Raw genomic sequence first — 16,725 nt, 5'->3', positions numbered from 1 at the left:
TTTGTTGACAGGGGTGAGGGGTGGAGGAGGATGGGGTGGAGGAGGATGGGGCGGAGTCACGTTTGCGTTGCTCGCCTGCTAGCTTAGCGCTACGTTGCTGCCAATTTTTAATCGACAAAGACTGGGTGGTGTGGGGGGTGGGGGGTGGAGTCACATCTGTGTTGCCCTACCGCTAGCTTAGTGCTGCATTGCTGCCACTTTTTAATAAACGGGGGGTGGGATGTGGGATGCGGAGCAGTACACTAGTAACATTTTTGCTAGCACGTTTGTATTGTGCCCCATGCTACATCCATACCGACAGCTATCGAGGGAGGAGGTGTTCGATATGTGTGTATATATATATATATATATACTGTATTTAACGTCATATCCTGTGTAATCTGTTATTGCTCTCACTATGCTTTGAGGATGACTCCCAGCTACTACCACACCAAATATGAGCAGATTTTTTTTTTAAATAACTGAGTTATCGCCTCATTGATTTTCATTAAAGTCTATTAGCTGGGCAGCCATCTTGACTCAGGTTGACTCCTAAAGGTAAAGTGCTGTAGTCATCGAGCCAATGACTACTCTCTGAGAGTTGAAATAAAATACATCAAGTGGTTTATGAGATATTTTGCTAACAGAGAAACAAACGCAAACACCCAGAGGAAAGTGTTTGATTGTCCACCAACAAGTTTCTATAAAACAAATCAAAAATATTTGAAAGTTGCTGTTTTGAAGTTTATTCCGAAGATTTTAAACGACTGTAATATCTCATATTATAATGGTTTACAGCTTGTTTTACTAATATATTTTAGTTGTTCAAGTTTATTAATGAATGAGCCAAACCTTCTAAAAGTGATATATCTTATGGTAGCAAATGTTTCATTTTTTTAAAACTTAAAAAAAAATATTTGACAAGTATTTTTTACATCCAGATAAAGATGAATTTTTACGAGGAAAACTGTATTTTTTTTTTTATGTTTATGGCTTTTAGGAGCCTTATTTGCAGCAAACTGCAAATTTGTTTTGTTGAATTATCGTCTTTGACAGACATGTTTAACTTTCTGTTACTTAAGGTAAAAAAAAAAAAAAAAACATGTATTATCGAAGGTTAAACAAATCCCTCAAACACCTAAAGTGTTAAAAAAGTAAAAGTGTTGCCCTCAACAACTTGTATCTGTCAAACAAACCCTCACTCCACTTTTTAGTGATACCCCTCCCCCGTCTCCATACAGACACATGCTGCCCAGACAGACGCTCCAACACACACACACACACACACACACACACAGGTTGCGTTTACACTTCAGTGAGTTTTCACCATTCATCGTCTCTCCCAAGTCGCCCGGCTCCCCTCCCCGGCCCTCACCCCTCAACTCTCTCCGTCTCTTTTCAGAGCTTTTGTTTGCCCTCTGCCACCGTCCTTTCACCGACTTGGCCCCGATTTGCCCCCTTGTGCTCCTCGTGCTCCATCACACCATTATACCGAGACAAGATAGCACAAAATATCCAAACACGTCTGCTTTTCTTTTGTATGCTCTGACTCGGGCTGGAGCTCAAGTCACCGGGCGGCTTTTTCAGGGCAATCATTTCCTGACGACACAACCCCAAATCCAAAGAAACAGTCGCGTAAAATGGAAACGTAAACAGAATGCAGTGATTTTAATATCCGATAAACCCATATTTTATTCACAATGGTGCATAATAAGCACATCAAGTGTTTAAGCTAAGAAATTGTACCATTTATGGGAAGGGGAGAAAAAAGTGGTTAAGAATTGAATAGCAGTCTAAAAAAGGAATGTTGGGACAGGGCGACAAAAGGCTGGAAAACTAATTGATATGATTGAAAAAAAAACATTTAGAGAAGAATTTTGCAGCCAGTTAGGTTAATTAGCAACAGATCAGTAAGAGGACTGAGTATGGATATAGCTTTTTAGAGATCCTGCTTGTCAAAAAAGTAAAAATGTGCAGAGGTTCACAGTTCCTCTGTGGAAAACTGGGAATATTCAGTGTTTCCCAACACTGGTCCTTGAGGAACACCATCCTGCATATTTTAGTTGTTCTACTCCAACGCACCTGATTCAGTTATTTGATTACTTCCTAATGTTCTGCAGAAGCCTGTTAATCACCCATGAATTAAAAGCAGGTGTGTCGGAGCAGAGAAACAACTTCAACACACAAGATGGTGTTCCTCAAGGACCAGGGTTGGGAACCCCTGAATTCTACAGTACATCATATCATGAAAAGTTTTCAAAAATCTGGAGAAATCTCTAAACTACACAAGGATGAAAGACATTATTGGATGGTCTTGATCTTTGGACCCTCAGGGGCCACTGCATTAAAAACAGGTCTGGGTATCACTTTATGGGCTCAGGAATGCTTGATAAATCATTGTCTGTAAACACAGTTCACCGTGCCATCCACAAATGCTGCTTAAAGCTCTATCTTACAAACATAAGCCATGTTTTAACACCATCCAAAGCCCATTTAAAATGGACTGAGGCAAAGTGGAAATCAGTTCTGTGGTCATGCGACTTTACATTTGAAATTATTTTTAGAAACCACAGACACCTCGTCCTTGCCAAATAAAACAGTGATCATCCAGACTACTATCAGCGTACAGTTCAAAAGCCTGCCTCTATGATGGTATGGGGGTGCATTAGTCCTTCTATCGTGAGCAACTTACACATCTGGAATGCACCTTAAATGCAGAAAAGTATAGACAGGTTTTAAAATAACATCAAGTAAAGAAGACCCAGGACTGTTAGACATTAGAATCCTCCTTCTGAAAAAAGAATGGGACATTCTTCCCTAAAAACTCCAGAAAGGATGCTTCACAGTGGTAAACATGGACCTGGAACAACTTCAAAGAAGTGTTGTCGCCATCTAATTCAAAATCCCCTTGTTTTTACCAAAAAAAAAAGGTACAATTTCTTAGTTCCTCCGCTTATTATACTTACTATATTCTACTGTGAATATAATAAGTTTGAATATTTTGTCCCGACTTTTTCCAATTGGAGTTATATGTTGTTTTCTAAGAGGAAAAAGTTAAAGAGTCTGATTGTTCTTTTTCTGCACTAAGAGTAGCCTTCCAAACTACAACCCAACGTTACATCACACACGGAGACCATCTAAAACTCATAAAAATGAGAAAATGTTGAAAAAAAAAATGCTGCCTTTCTGTTGGTGTGAGGAGCGAGACTGACCCGAGGAAGTGCTTAAACTGTTGCAGACAGGAACAACAGCAGACAAAAGGTCATCGTGAGAATCCACAACCGTCGGCCGTAGCCACGAGGCAGCGACCTCGCTTCCACCTTAATGCCCTCCCACACACACAGACACACACGAACCTCTCACCCCGGCTAACGGAGTGCTCCTGTATCTCCCCCACCATCTCCCTCGCAGCCATCCAGGTGATCCGCTTGGCTCACATTCATGAGACAGGGAGCGAGTGCGAGCAGTTACCGTCCAATAGGGAGACTGTCCTGGCTCATTATCGGCGTAGGAGGCCGAGCGTGTCACCTGGAGCTAAGCCTCGACACTTGACTTAAAAAAAAGTCAGCCGAGGTTTGCATGAGAGCGCCAACGTGGGTGTTAGTCATTCTCCCTGCAGCCATCACCTCCACCGCTGGCCCCGCTGAACATATCCAGCTCTGTTTCTCTCTGGCTCAGACACTTGAGCAGTTTCACGCAGCCTCCTGTGAGTTCTGGACTTGGGTATTGTTAAGTAAATCTGATTATACCTGTTAGCTCCGTGAAATGATTTCCCTTCCCACCCCGCAGGTGGAACACCTGTGAACTTGGGTTAACAGCGTAGTGGGAACTGATTTGTATGCTGAAATTTACTGCTAACGTTCGTCTTTAGGCCTTCAATGGACGCTTTTTTTTATACATTAGACTGCGCCGAGGAGATTCAAACCAGTTTCTGATAAAAAAAATATACATAAAAGTTCCCATCTCAAACATGTCCATTTAAGGTTATTATCACCTCTACGTTTTATTCAGACATTCAAGCACAAAATTTCTCATACATCTGAGTAACTGGCTGTCTTTATATTCAACATGTGCTCCTAGAAGTGCTCCCAAAGCAACTAATCTGTGTTAATAACTCACAGACTGAAAGTGTTTTTCATAGCTTGTGCTGTCAAACCTGATGCTTTCTAAATACAGTCATCTTGGAGTTGAGGCACTAGATTAAAGCCACTTCAACTCTGTCACCATTGTTTCTTCCTCTCTCTGTAAGTCTTCCCTTCAGAGTCTCCTAGCCGTTGATTGTTGGTGCTTCTAGCTGCACGGATCAATACAAATTATTGGTTTTTGCTCTGTACTTTTTTTTTTCTTTTCGCTGAGTGGCAGAATAATGCCAAGCTTGTGAAAGGGTTATGTCAGAAAACCTGATATTAGACAAGAAGTACGCCGTTACATGTGTCATTTTAATTATCTGCAAGTCAAAAGAGACAAACAGGTAGCTGGGGAAAAAAATAAAAAATAAAACGTCATCCGTAATTGCTTTTGTCAAGGATGACATTTAAGGTAAGAAAAGGATAGAAGAGGCATTTGAGGAGTAAACATTATCTCCTCTTTGTCTTTTTTCCTCTCTCCTAAGCAACACAAAGGCTGATTAAGAGTGAGGTTCGGGGGAGATGGAATAGCCGCCTGCGAAATATTAGTAGGTTAGAATTACTTTGTTGCGTGACACAATACCAATAAATGCTTCATGCTTGGGGAGGGAGAGGCTCCTGTCAGCGGTGGCACCTCAACAATGGCAGCTTTCTCCGTGTTAATACTACGCATTTGACTTGACGAGCACCCCGCTGTCATTTTGCCTTCTTGGAGGTAGACAGCTGACGTTCGGAGAAGATTGCATCTACTGTAGCTTTCGCAGACAGTTCAACGCCCCCGTGCTCGCACCCACCTCCCCCCCCCCCCCCCCCCCCCCCCCCAATAAACTCCAGGACGAAACTTCACAAGAGAAAGAAAAAAAAAAGATGTTAAGTGTTTCAAACTTAAAATAGCCACAAGTTTGGAAAAGTTGCTTGGATCTGCAGCGCCGCTCTCCCTCGTTCCCTACATGGGAAGTCAGGAACGGTGGATGTGTTTCGGAAACAAAAAGAAGCTCCCCCGCTCCTTTTATTGGGGAAGAATGGGCCCTTTAGAACCTGTCCAGCCTTAGATAATTTCATTCAGGCGGCCCCTGCTCCGCCGTCATTGAATCTGCATCCAGGGATCAGGTTCACAGGGACGGGTTGATAGCTTCCCAAGCCTCTTGGTCTTTTGTTCTAGTATCCCCCTTTCCCCCTTTCTTCTTCTCTGGAAGCTGGGGTGGGGGACACAGAGCTGATGGTGAGAACAGTTTTGGGATGATGCAACTAAGAGAAGATCGAACTGAGTGTATTAAAGCAATGGGTTCTGGTAAGACACTTTACCCAGGTAGATGTCTTTTACTTTAGACGTTCTTAACTCCAGGACGCATCTAGTTGCATGAAGGTGAATGCGGACCACCCAGGAATCCCCAATGTCTCCCTCCACTCCTGGGTCTCCAGCCTCGGTTTGCCTTTTTTGTCACCCATAAGGAGCATTACTGAGTCTGAACTTGCCTAAACCCTTGTGATCACACCTCTTGAAAAGGTTTTGTTTCCTCCGCCGATTGGTATTCGAGGCAGGTCACCGCACTCCCACCCTCCACCTCCTCCCGCCCGTCCTGCCTCCCCTCCCATGTTTGAAAGCCCTGTTTTCATTTTAATTTGCACCTGTTGTGCAGTTGTTCGCTGAAGGCAAGTGCAGACCAGTCAATCGCACAGAGACGTGTCAGGAGGAGACGTGGGGAGGCTTATCTTTTGATATGTATAATGTTTTCAGAAATGTCGTGCACGGACTTCATCTGGTCGGGCCTCCAGATTCTGGGAAGGAGCAGGGGACACTTTCAGGCCAAAAAAACCCAAACGTTTTAATTAACGCTGAAAGGCGAAGGCAGGCAGTTGTAGTCTGTTACTAAAATATCACATGAACCACTGGACACAATTTATTAAAACTCTCAAAGTTATTACTCAATAAATATTTAGAGTCTGTCCCATTTAAGATGGCCACCACAGCTAAGTAATCTGAAAGAACACAAACATGGTTATAACTCGGTTAACTTTTAAGATACTGTGGTAAAAGTTGGAGTGGTAGTAGCTGAAAGTTATTCACAACACATATTTTGAGCACTAACAAATTGAATAAGATGTTTGATAAAATTTGAACCAATAACTATTTGGAGCTAAAAAAAAAAAAGTCTGGTCATCTGGACTGTTGAGACTTTTCGTCCTTCATCCAAAGGACTTAATCAGTCCGAGAAGCCGTTTACTAAGGTAAAAAAATATCCAACAAAGTTCAGTCTGGTCATCTGGATGGTTTCTTTTTTGTTGATGTTTGTCCTTCATCCAAAGGACAATCAGTCCTAGGAGCCACAAAAACTAATGGTTTACTAAGTTAAAAAATATCCAACAAAGTTAAGTCATGTTATCTGGATGGTTTCTTTTTTTGTTGAGATGTTTTGTCCTTCATCCAAAAGACTTCATCAGTCTGAGGACCCACAAAGACTAATGGTTTACGAAGGCAAAAAAAATATCCAACAAAGTTAAGTCAGGTCATCTGGATGATTTCTTTTTTTGTTGAGCTGATTTGCTACTATCAGCCCGAGGAGCCATAAAGACTGATGAAGTCCTTTGGATGAAGGATGAAACGTTTCAACAAAATAAGAAACTGTCCTGATGACCTGAGTTAATTTTGTTGGATTTTTTAAAATCTGGATTATTGAGCATGAACTTTCATTTTGGAGCTAACTTTGTCTGTCTGTTAGCAAAATATCTCATGAACTACTGGCTAAACCTTAATGAAACCTTCAGGAAATAACCATAAGATGGACATCTACAAGTGATTAATACTCAGAGTCCACCAATTGCAAATGGCTGCCACAGTCGACGGGATTTAGAAAACACAAAAATGGGTAGAATCCAGTAAATTTTACTAATATTGAGCTAAGATTTGGTGTCATAGTACCCATCTTGCAGTATCACTTGAAGTTTCTCATACCTTTGTTTTCAAGGTTTGTTGTGTAACTCTAAAACTGAGGCAAGATAGGCGGCGAGTGATATGCATACCCAGGGTCACAAAGTTCTTGCATTGTTTTCAGAGAAATGCTCGTCTTTGTCCGAAACATAAATAAATGTGAAAGCAGCCTCCACCTCCTGGCTGTGGTGGCCGGGTCCTCCCCAGACGGGGCCCTCTCACCACAGAACATTCTTGTACGAGCTGCCAGTGAGGTGTGTCCTCATGTGATGCCATGCTCCGGGCTCGCCCAGCGCTCCATCTGCGCTGCTCCAATAAGTCTACTGACGTCCATTTTCGGCTGTGATTTACGCCGTGTATTCGCCGAGAAACAGCCGACGGCGCAGTGACAAATTTGCACGAGAGCCACCTTTGATTGAGTTCACAGCCCTTATTTACAGGCTGTCTATTTTAGGAAAAGCAGACATATGTCAGGGACCTGGGTACCGCAGAAACAGGCGAGCCCTGCTGATGCTGTTCAGGAGCCTTTATTTTTTTTATATGTGTGCTTCAGCCTACTTCACACATGTTTGTCTGTTAACAAAATATCTCACGAACCACTACATGGATTTTAATGAAATTTTCAGAATATAATATTTGGATACACATCTACAGTTGATTCGCTTTTAAGAGTCAACCTGATTCAAAATGGTCGCCGAAGCACACTGAAATGGGTAAAACGTAGCCAGTTTGAAAGACACTGAGCTCAAATTTGGTGTGGTAGTGGCTTATAAGCAATCACAGCATATACTCCAAGAGCTTACAGCTCATTCCAGTTATGTAGTTTTCAGTGTTTCACTCAAAAAGCTCATTTTTATTCTCAACGTAAGACTTTAAAACTCTACCATGAAAGGTGGTGGGAGATTGCACGTCTTTAAGGAAGGCTAGGCCTTTAATTTTCTTCATGGTTTCATTTCACTGGTGATGCAAACCTGAAAACATCCACAGGACCTACGCAGTGATTAGTTTTAATTACCTTACGTTAAGCCTTTTGTGTGCATAGCGACCACTCATGTGCTGCTGCATGTGGAGCATGTAAAACCTGAGCGGTATGCTCCGGAGGTGCAGCCTGTCGGCATCTGAGGCATCCGAGCAGGACTGAAAATTAGTGGCTATTTTGGCTGGCAGCTCCTGGACAGCTGTCCTCCCACTGCCGCGGTTCGGCCACAAATTCCCGACGCAGATGCTGTAATCGGGTTGTAACGCTGCAAAATAATAATCCAAAAACAGTAAAAACAAGAGGGGCATCTATATCTTTCTTCAACCCTTTCTCAAAAGCCAGATTTCTAACATCCCGTCCCTTTCTTCCTACAGCTTTGAACTACGAGAACGTGGTGGAGACGGGCTCAGAGACCGAGGAGGAGGACAAGCTGCCTGTGTCTGAGGAGGACCCCCTGATCAACGGGACGGGCAGCCCAGGAAGCCTCACCAATCCGGAGGCGTCGCCGCGCACCGAAAGCCACGGCCTGCTGACCAAGGACGAAGAGGATGACGAGATGCGGGACAGTGGCGTGGACCAAATTTGGCCTGACAACGACATCTTGAGTGCCTCGGTCGATGGTACCGGTGAGTGTCGGATGCAGTAAAATATCTCTTGAATCATTCAAATTAAACTTCCTGAAAATAACTTCTGGATATACTGTACCTTCCTATAACTTGTTATCATTTGGAGGCAGTCCAATTCGAAATGATCGCCACAACGAATTATACTTGATTTACACAAAAATACTTATAACTGATAGATTTTAGATACTGACGCCTCTTGCACAGTGATGGCTGGACATTGGCACCAGTGACCCCCGCGACCTGAAAATGAAGAAGCAGGTAAAGATAATGGATGGATGGATACCTATACTGAATCAGTTTAACATATATAGAGATATAGTTTGGTGTGGTGGTAGCTCACAGGCATTCAAAAGACTGAGCCCTATCACATCTCATCTACAAAAGATGGCAAGTTACGTATTCCTTGAAAGACTCTCCAAGGAATGAATGTGTTCTCTAAATAAGTTGTTTCAAATGGGTTCTGGTGTGCGTTACCAGATGCGTGGGCTTCAGGTGCGCTGCCAATCACAAGAACCCGCGCTAAGCTGACTCTTGGATACTTTGTGTGCACATCCTGCCACTTGTGGAACTGTCTTATGCCATAAACCCCCACCAATCTGGTGCTGGTGTAGACTTAAACAAACGACACAAAGCATTTTGCAAATAGCGCTCGAGCCAGGTCTGACGGCAGCGTCCCCGACGATGCTCCCCACCCCCCGCATCAGACAAACAGTTTCTCCGTGAGGCGGCGGTGACCAGTTGGTTCCCCAGCTTAGAGAAAAAGCCCCGCTCTAAGCCCATTCGCAAAAGATATTTACAGTGATGTAGAAAAAGAAGTTTCCGCAGGTTGCACCTTCACAGACTTGACTGACTGATCGTCTTTTCCTGAGCCATCACCCCCTCCCTGACTCCTTCCGAGGCAGGAGGGTGCCAGTCACGGATGCTTGAAAGATAAATACTTTTAATTAGGGGGCAGGGTATAATCATTAAAGGAAGCCAGACTGCTGCAAAAAAGTCATTAACAATCTTAAATGAAATTTTTATTTTTATGATAGCCATTTACATGTATAATAAGAGTCAATGATTCTTGGAAGCATGTGACGGGAACAGAGTATGGAGAGAAGTCATGTAAGACAGCCCATTTAAATGAGCCGGGCTTCGCTATTCATTTTTGCTAATGAACTAGCTGTGCACGAAACAGGCAGGCTTAAATTTTAATATGGGGGTTGTGCATTTATTAGGGACACATACAAAAAAAGGGAAAAGATTGTGTATCAGCATTCACTTCATATCAAGTCCTTAAGGGGTGGAAAGAACAGGAGACAGTTTGGTAAATAAATCAAGATAAAGGATAAACAAGCTGTCACTGCATACGGTAATTGTTTATTTGATAAAGACCTGCGGTGCCGTAATGTCTGTAATTCAACTATGTTGCAATTTCCAGATAATATGCTTCTTGTGTGATAAACTGGCTGACATATTTCAGAGAGCAAGTCAAGTTCATTAGAGCGTTTGGGAGGCTCTTTCCCAATCTTGTGGGTGCCGTGCTTCCCAGCCCTGCTTCTTCTTCTTCTTCTCTTTTTTTCCCCCCTCCGCGGTGCCTTAGTGTCTACAGTGATACCTCAGCACATAGCTCAGGCCTGAGATAAGTTCGCACCCTCCCTCCTTCCTTCATGATTTGGTCGTCACTCCCCTATCAGGAGTTGTTCCACAGGTCTCAGAGGAGAGAACGAATAAAGCCGATTTCACTGTACGTGTTTAGGAAAACACCAATATCTGAGTGTAGTCTACGCGTAGAGGAGGTTCGGACGGTATTTACAAGGCAAAGTGAGGGAAAAAAGCAGAAGAAAGTTTATCGCGCCTGATTCCAGGGCACAATCTTGTCTCCGTCCTTGACATTCCTCAGTCCCACAGCGAGGCTGGACGCGATGTGCCAGAGAAACATGACATCATTATCACCGACAGACGTTTTCAAACAAATCACCTGCTCTCGTTTCGTGAAACTCTTTTCTGACACCACAGCTGGCTTGTTTCCATGTTCCGGATGTGGTTTTGCCAAATCTGGCTTGTGTTTCTGGTTGGACAGGGCCTCTTTGTTTTCTTTGCACATCTCACAAGTTTTGCAGCTGTCACTTAAACATCAATTGCGTCCAGGAGTCGAGCATGTCTTACAATAAGTGCAGTGTTTTAGACGTCTATAGCAGCCGCCAAGAGTTGGATTCAGATTATTTGGATGTGAAAACACATAAAGCTGTGACTGACAACATACAGACGTGGATAAATCTGTTTGCACCCACAATGGTCACTGAAATAACTCAAAACTGACGGAAGTAATATTAGAAAACATATTACTGAAAATAAATAAAAGTCAGTCATTGCTTTTGAGTTTTGGTTCAACAAAATTATTTAAAAAGACATACTTATGAAAGTGTCCCTGACATATTGTACATATTCACAAATTTAAGGTCCCCATGACTAGCTAATCTCCCTGGACATGGCAACAAGAGGAGAATTATACTAATAGAGACCAAAAATCCAAGAACAGCTTCCAAAGAGATCAGTGAACTCAAAGGTCAAGGGTCATCAGTGAAAGATCGCATCATTGATCGCCGTTTAAGCCAAACTGAAAGGAAGATGACCAAAGAATACACCAAATCGTAAAAAAGCCAGATTGAAATTTGCCAAAATACGTATTGACCAACCACAAAGCTTCTTGGAAAACGTCCTTTGGACAGATGGGAGAAAACTGTTTTTTTTTTTTTTTTGGGGGGGGGGGGGGGGCAAATAGTCCCATCAGCTCTATGTTCAGACCCAACAATGAAACAAAGAATAAAAACACTGTACCTACAGTAAAACATGGAGGAGGCTTGGTGTCTTGAATCTGTGCAGGGTACAATGAAACATCAAGACTATCAAAGCCTTCTGGCGTGAAATGTGCCATCAATGTCAGAAACCTGGTAATGGTCACAGGTCACACGTCCTTCAACAGGATAATGACCTAAAACTCATTGCTAGAAACACCAAAAATAGCTCAGAACCAAACACTGGACTGGTGGACTTGCGACCCGTCCTGGATCTATCCCATATCTCGCACAGATAGCTGGATATGGACACCAGTGACCCCCGCGGCAACCAGAAAAGGAAGAAGCGGGTAAAGATAGATAATGGATAGATGTTCTGAAGTGGCTTGCTGAGCCCCGATCTAAATCCTGTTGAACATCTGTGGAAGGAGCTGAAACATACAATTTGGAGAGCAGTTTAATCACAAGACGTGGACCAAAATACCTGAGGATAGGTGGAGACGTCTCAGAGAGTTCCAGAAATCACTTGATTGCAGTGATTGACTCAAAAATAATGCAACACGATATTAAATTAGGAAAGCATCCATTTTGAGATGGCATAGGAGTAGGGCAGCCGACTCAGTACCCGAAGATCCTGGGTTCGATCCCCGGTCGTTGCACATTTTGTGGTGTCTCTGAGCAGGACACCCAATCCCAAATTGCTCCCCGGGCGCTTACATAGCTGCCCACTGCTCCACCTGGGTGTATCCCAGGTGCGATGGGTTAAATGCAGAGAGCCAATTTCGTCTTTGTATGGCAACATACAATGATGACAACACATAGCACTTTATTAAGGCTATTTTCACAAGTTTGTTCATTGAAACAATTCTGTTGAATTGAGCAGCAATGACTGATTTTCATTAGGTGACTTTCAGTTAATACTGGATTTATCAGTTTCACTGTCTTTCTTCCATGAAAGGGTACAAATAAATTAATCTACGCTTGTATTTCTAAAAATATCTAAACCTCAAGTCTAATCCTGTGATTTTGTTACTAAAACCTGACAGATTCAGGATAACCGAGGCTAAAAGCACAAAAGCAGAACTTTAAAGCGACTTCGGTGACCGGCCATAAAAATAGGAATGTTTTCAAAATAAACACCATCAGAGCCACTATGAAAATAGGTGGAATTACAGTCGGGGCCGAGGTAGTCTGGACTCCTCCTGGGCCTCGTGTCGACTCTCAGACCTCAACATCACTCTTCAAGGAGGTGTGTACCTTACCGCCTTGAGTTTTGTGTGATTTACTGCTGACAAAACATACTTCAGTTACCTCTGAACTGCTTCCCAGGAGTAAGAATACGCACACGTATTTTGGCATAAATAGATATTTAGTGAAAACGTATGACAAAACCATGCAGTTTCTAGCAAAATCGGGCGTCTTTTGACCATTTCTGCATAGAAACCAACCTCACCACAATGATACTTTGTCCCATTTGACTGTGGCCCAGAATGAGCACGGATCTGCGCGTATACATGTGCCAGAGGCCACAGCCGAGAGGTGTACGTGGTGTAAGTCCACCTCCTACTGGAAGCAGCCATCCCTCCCTTCAAACCACAGATAACAAAAGTTTTCCAAGGTAAACAGGGGAGAGTGAAGGGCCAGTTAATCCCACTGGTCATCCCCTTGCGTCAGACCAAAAGCATGCAGTCAAATTTGATTACCCAGAGCAAACATTGTGCCAGCGAGCACGCAGAAGTGTGAGGGAGTTCTGTTTAGAGCACTAAAGAAGGCGGTTTATACACACTACCTGATACTTGTAGGTATATTTAGTTACACGATCATCCACCTTTTATAGTAGAGCAGAATCATGTAGTTGTGTGCATTTGTCTGTTAGCAAAATAACTCATGAACCGAAAGAGGGATTTTAATAAAACTCTCTGTAAAGAATTACTGCATATACAACTAGACTTGACAAACTTTTGGAGTCAACCAGATTTAAGGTGGCCGCCACAGCTAATCTACTTTGGCAAGCATAAAAATGGCTACAATTCAAACAGTTTTACTGATATTCAGCTAAGATTTGCTTTGATAGTAGCTCAGAGTTTTGTCCAACACATTCTTTAAGTGCAAACAGTTTCCCATAGTGGAGCTTTGGAAGATGTGCAATCATCAGAGAGGGGGGAAAAAAGCCATTCTGGCATGGAGGAAGTTAACCTATTCCTCCAGTGGAGTCTGTCATTATTCTCTGCAGCTATTTACTGGGGTATTTATCATCTCACCACCGAGGCCACATCTTTAATTTCAAGCAAACCCTGAATTGCGAGCCCCTAGAATGCATTCCACAGCTATGGAGCCCATTGTTTTCAGATGAAAATAAAAAGCCTTGTTGCTTCTGGCTTTTGTGCGGAGTAATGTAAGCAGGATAGCATTATTATCAACAGCACACCCACGACCTTTTCCGGTATTATCTCATCCAGGTTTCTCCAAATCAAGCCGAAAACCATAGAGACAGTCAGAGGCCGTTCGTAATTTGTTCTTACAAATCCGTTTTTGGGTGATTTGAGTGCAGCCTCAGTTCACACTCGGTGGTGAAACACACAGAGTCACGTCACATAGAAGGTTGTCAGTGAGCAACACCCCAAACATCAGCAGGTCTGGTAATGATCTTGTATGAAATGCAGTACGTTTGGATGTTTGGCTTCTGATTGACAGCAAATTATAGTTACCAGTGACCGCAGAGAGGCCAAAACCAGTAAAAACAAATAATAAACCAAAGAGAAACTCTGCCATACGACCCAACAAAATTCAGCCAGATCCTCTGGACGGTTTCTTTTTTAGTTGTTGAGATGTTTCATCCTTCATCCTAAGGACTTCATCAATCTGAAGAGCCACAAACAAACTCAGTCACACAAGCAGCACACTCCCATAGTGAGCAAACAAGTTTACTGGTGATGAGATGGTTTATGGGGCCCGCCCTCTCCCCCGTCGACTCCTCTGAGGCAGCCATAGCCAGGGAGTGTGCTGCTTGTGTGACTGAGTTCGTTTGTGGCTCTTCAGATTGATAAAGTCCTTTGATTGAAGGACAAAACATCTCAACAACTAAAAAAGAAACCGTCCAGAGGACCTGACTGAACTTAGTTGGATTTTTTTACCTGGATTATTGAGCATGAACTTTGATCTGCCATACAACATCTGGTAATCCACTCTGATTAATAAAATCCAGACAACACTGATCTTTTTTTCTAAAAAGGATTCTAATAAACAATTCATTAACTCTCTTTCCCAAAAACAAAAAAACACAGTATCTTTATAAGATCCCCAAGGATGGCCATTTAATGATCTTTAATCAGCTGGACTTCCAGATGTCCACTCTACTGCCTTGGTGGGGTTACTTCAGTTCAGTAGGAGCTCCTTCAGCTCGCTCTGGACAGACTGTGTTCAGAATACCAAACATATGAGGGGAAAACGGGGTCCGGACCACCTCGGAAGGTGCTGGATAGCTAACAACTGTTTTAAATGACAGGTCTCTCAGATAAATCAGATCCTGGAAAAAAAAATACCCTTCACAATGCAGGACTTGTAATGTCCTTGTCAGAGCAGTAGCGCAAGAGCTAACAAGGAACACAATGTTGGATTCTATTATTGTTTTTAACAAAGGTCACATGTTCTCGGAAGCACCTTGATTTAATTTGTACCACCGAGGCAGGAAGGAGGGACCGGGGACTTCTTAGGCTGATTGTCCGATCTGTGTCCTCCCGTTGACCGTAAGAGGGGAAGGATTTGTCAGAAGAGGGTTTGTTTATGAGCTTGTCAATCTGCTGGTTATTTACTGCTGCCTCACCTGTGCCAAAACAATATTTGCCTGTCTGCGCAGGATGGATGCCATTACCCTGATTAGGCTGGAAGAACTGGGCTTTTGTAGACCAAAACTGTAGAGGTAGTTCCTCGGACACTTCTCAGTGATTGGGGATTAAGTGAAAAAATTTGAGACATGTGCAAAAACAGGCTTTTACATCGTTGCCCACCTTTAATGGCAACGAACAACCTAGATCTCTACTTATGGTTAAAAATGCACTTTCTCCTTTAGCATCCTGTACGTAAACCCCAGAATTAAAGACTTCACTTTCGTCGCTCACTTCAAAACATTGACTCGTCGGGCCCGCCCACTTGAGGTCTGCCCTGACCAGTGGGGGGTTATTTCTGCCGCCGAGAAATGTTTCTGCAGCTACAACGCTTCATTTGTGGTCGTTGGCTTGTATTCCTTTTAGTTCCAGGAGCGGGGCGCCAGCTCTCTGCCAGGGCTTGTGGCAAATCACAAAAATGTGTCCGCTTACAACAGCCGAAGCAGCGTCGGATGAAAGCGTCCACCAAAACGACATATGCTGGAACACGGCGTGATGGTGCATGCGGAGGATTGCAGCGGCCGTCACAGCCGGGGAGTAATAAGCTCAGCCTGCGTGTTGGCTGGAGCTCTGTGATTGCTCAGGTGGATGTGCTCCATGTTGTATTTAATCGCCGTGTTCGGCGGTGGAGGCTTTCTTTCTCCTCCCCTGCTGCTTGTTGTCATGTTAAAGGTAAATAAGTCACTGTCTGGCCCAGACGATAGCATTCATTAAGCATGCTGAAAATGCTATGGCGCGCGGCGACGCACAGCGGTGCCTTTATTGCTTTCCACATACCATCTTCTTCTTCTTAAAGGCCTCGTTGTCACCATTACTCACCCTCCTGTCTTTGTCTTCTTCTTCTGTGCTTCTCTACAGATGAAATAAAAGATGATTTTGATGTCCTGGGGCCTGACGCCACTTTGCAGGCAGTTGGAAACGGTACAGGTATGCTCAGCTCTTTCTTTTATCCCTTTAAATAAGTCGGAGCGATGAACCGAAAGCCGGTGTCTCAATAAGCGGCGAACGGTGGAAACTAGTTGGCGACTCAAAATTGCAAATTTTCTGTTGAAGTCTCGGAGAATTTAAGTTTCGCCTCATTTTTAGAGCAATTTTCTAAAACTTTTTTTTGTCTTCAAAGCTTGCAAACGAGCGTTTCTAGACTGTGCATGTTGTTGCCTACATAGTGCCCACTTTGGCAGTCATACCCATCGAAAAACATTAAAATATCTTCAGTTCCTTAAAACAATTTTCTAAAACTTGGTTAAGTAGATGCAAATATGCTATTTTCATCTTTTTATGTGCAGTTTATTTTGCAGATATTTGTTTTGCTAATTGTAGCTTTTAGCTTTACTTGTGCTGCAGTTAACGTTTAAAAAAAGTTTTGCTCATTTTTGCTAGTTTAGGTTTTAGGTGCTGTGAGCTAATTTTAGCTTTTAGCT

General features: G+C 43.1%; 1 protein-coding gene across 2 annotated transcripts in view; it reads left to right on the top strand.

Moving 5' to 3' along the window:
* Positions 1 to 16,725, top strand: part of zeb2b (zinc finger E-box binding homeobox 2b) — a 105,495-nt gene that overhangs the window by 66,864 nt on the left and 21,906 nt on the right. For both annotated transcript variants that reach the window (XM_037696397.1, XM_037696396.1), the window contains exons 2-3: positions 8,389 to 8,640; positions 16,163 to 16,231. In XM_037696397.1, coding sequence (XP_037552325.1) covers positions 8,389 to 8,640; positions 16,163 to 16,231 — 321 coding nt within the window. The remainder of the gene's footprint in view (positions 1 to 8,388; positions 8,641 to 16,162; positions 16,232 to 16,725) is intronic.

Source organism: Nematolebias whitei, chromosome 23, assembly GCF_014905685.2.
Source record: "Nematolebias whitei isolate Nwh7 chromosome 23, NemWhi1, whole genome shotgun sequence".
Lineage (NCBI taxonomy): Eukaryota > Metazoa > Chordata > Actinopteri > Cyprinodontiformes > Rivulidae > Nematolebias > Nematolebias whitei.
This window is presented reverse-complemented; position numbering and strand designations above follow the sequence as displayed.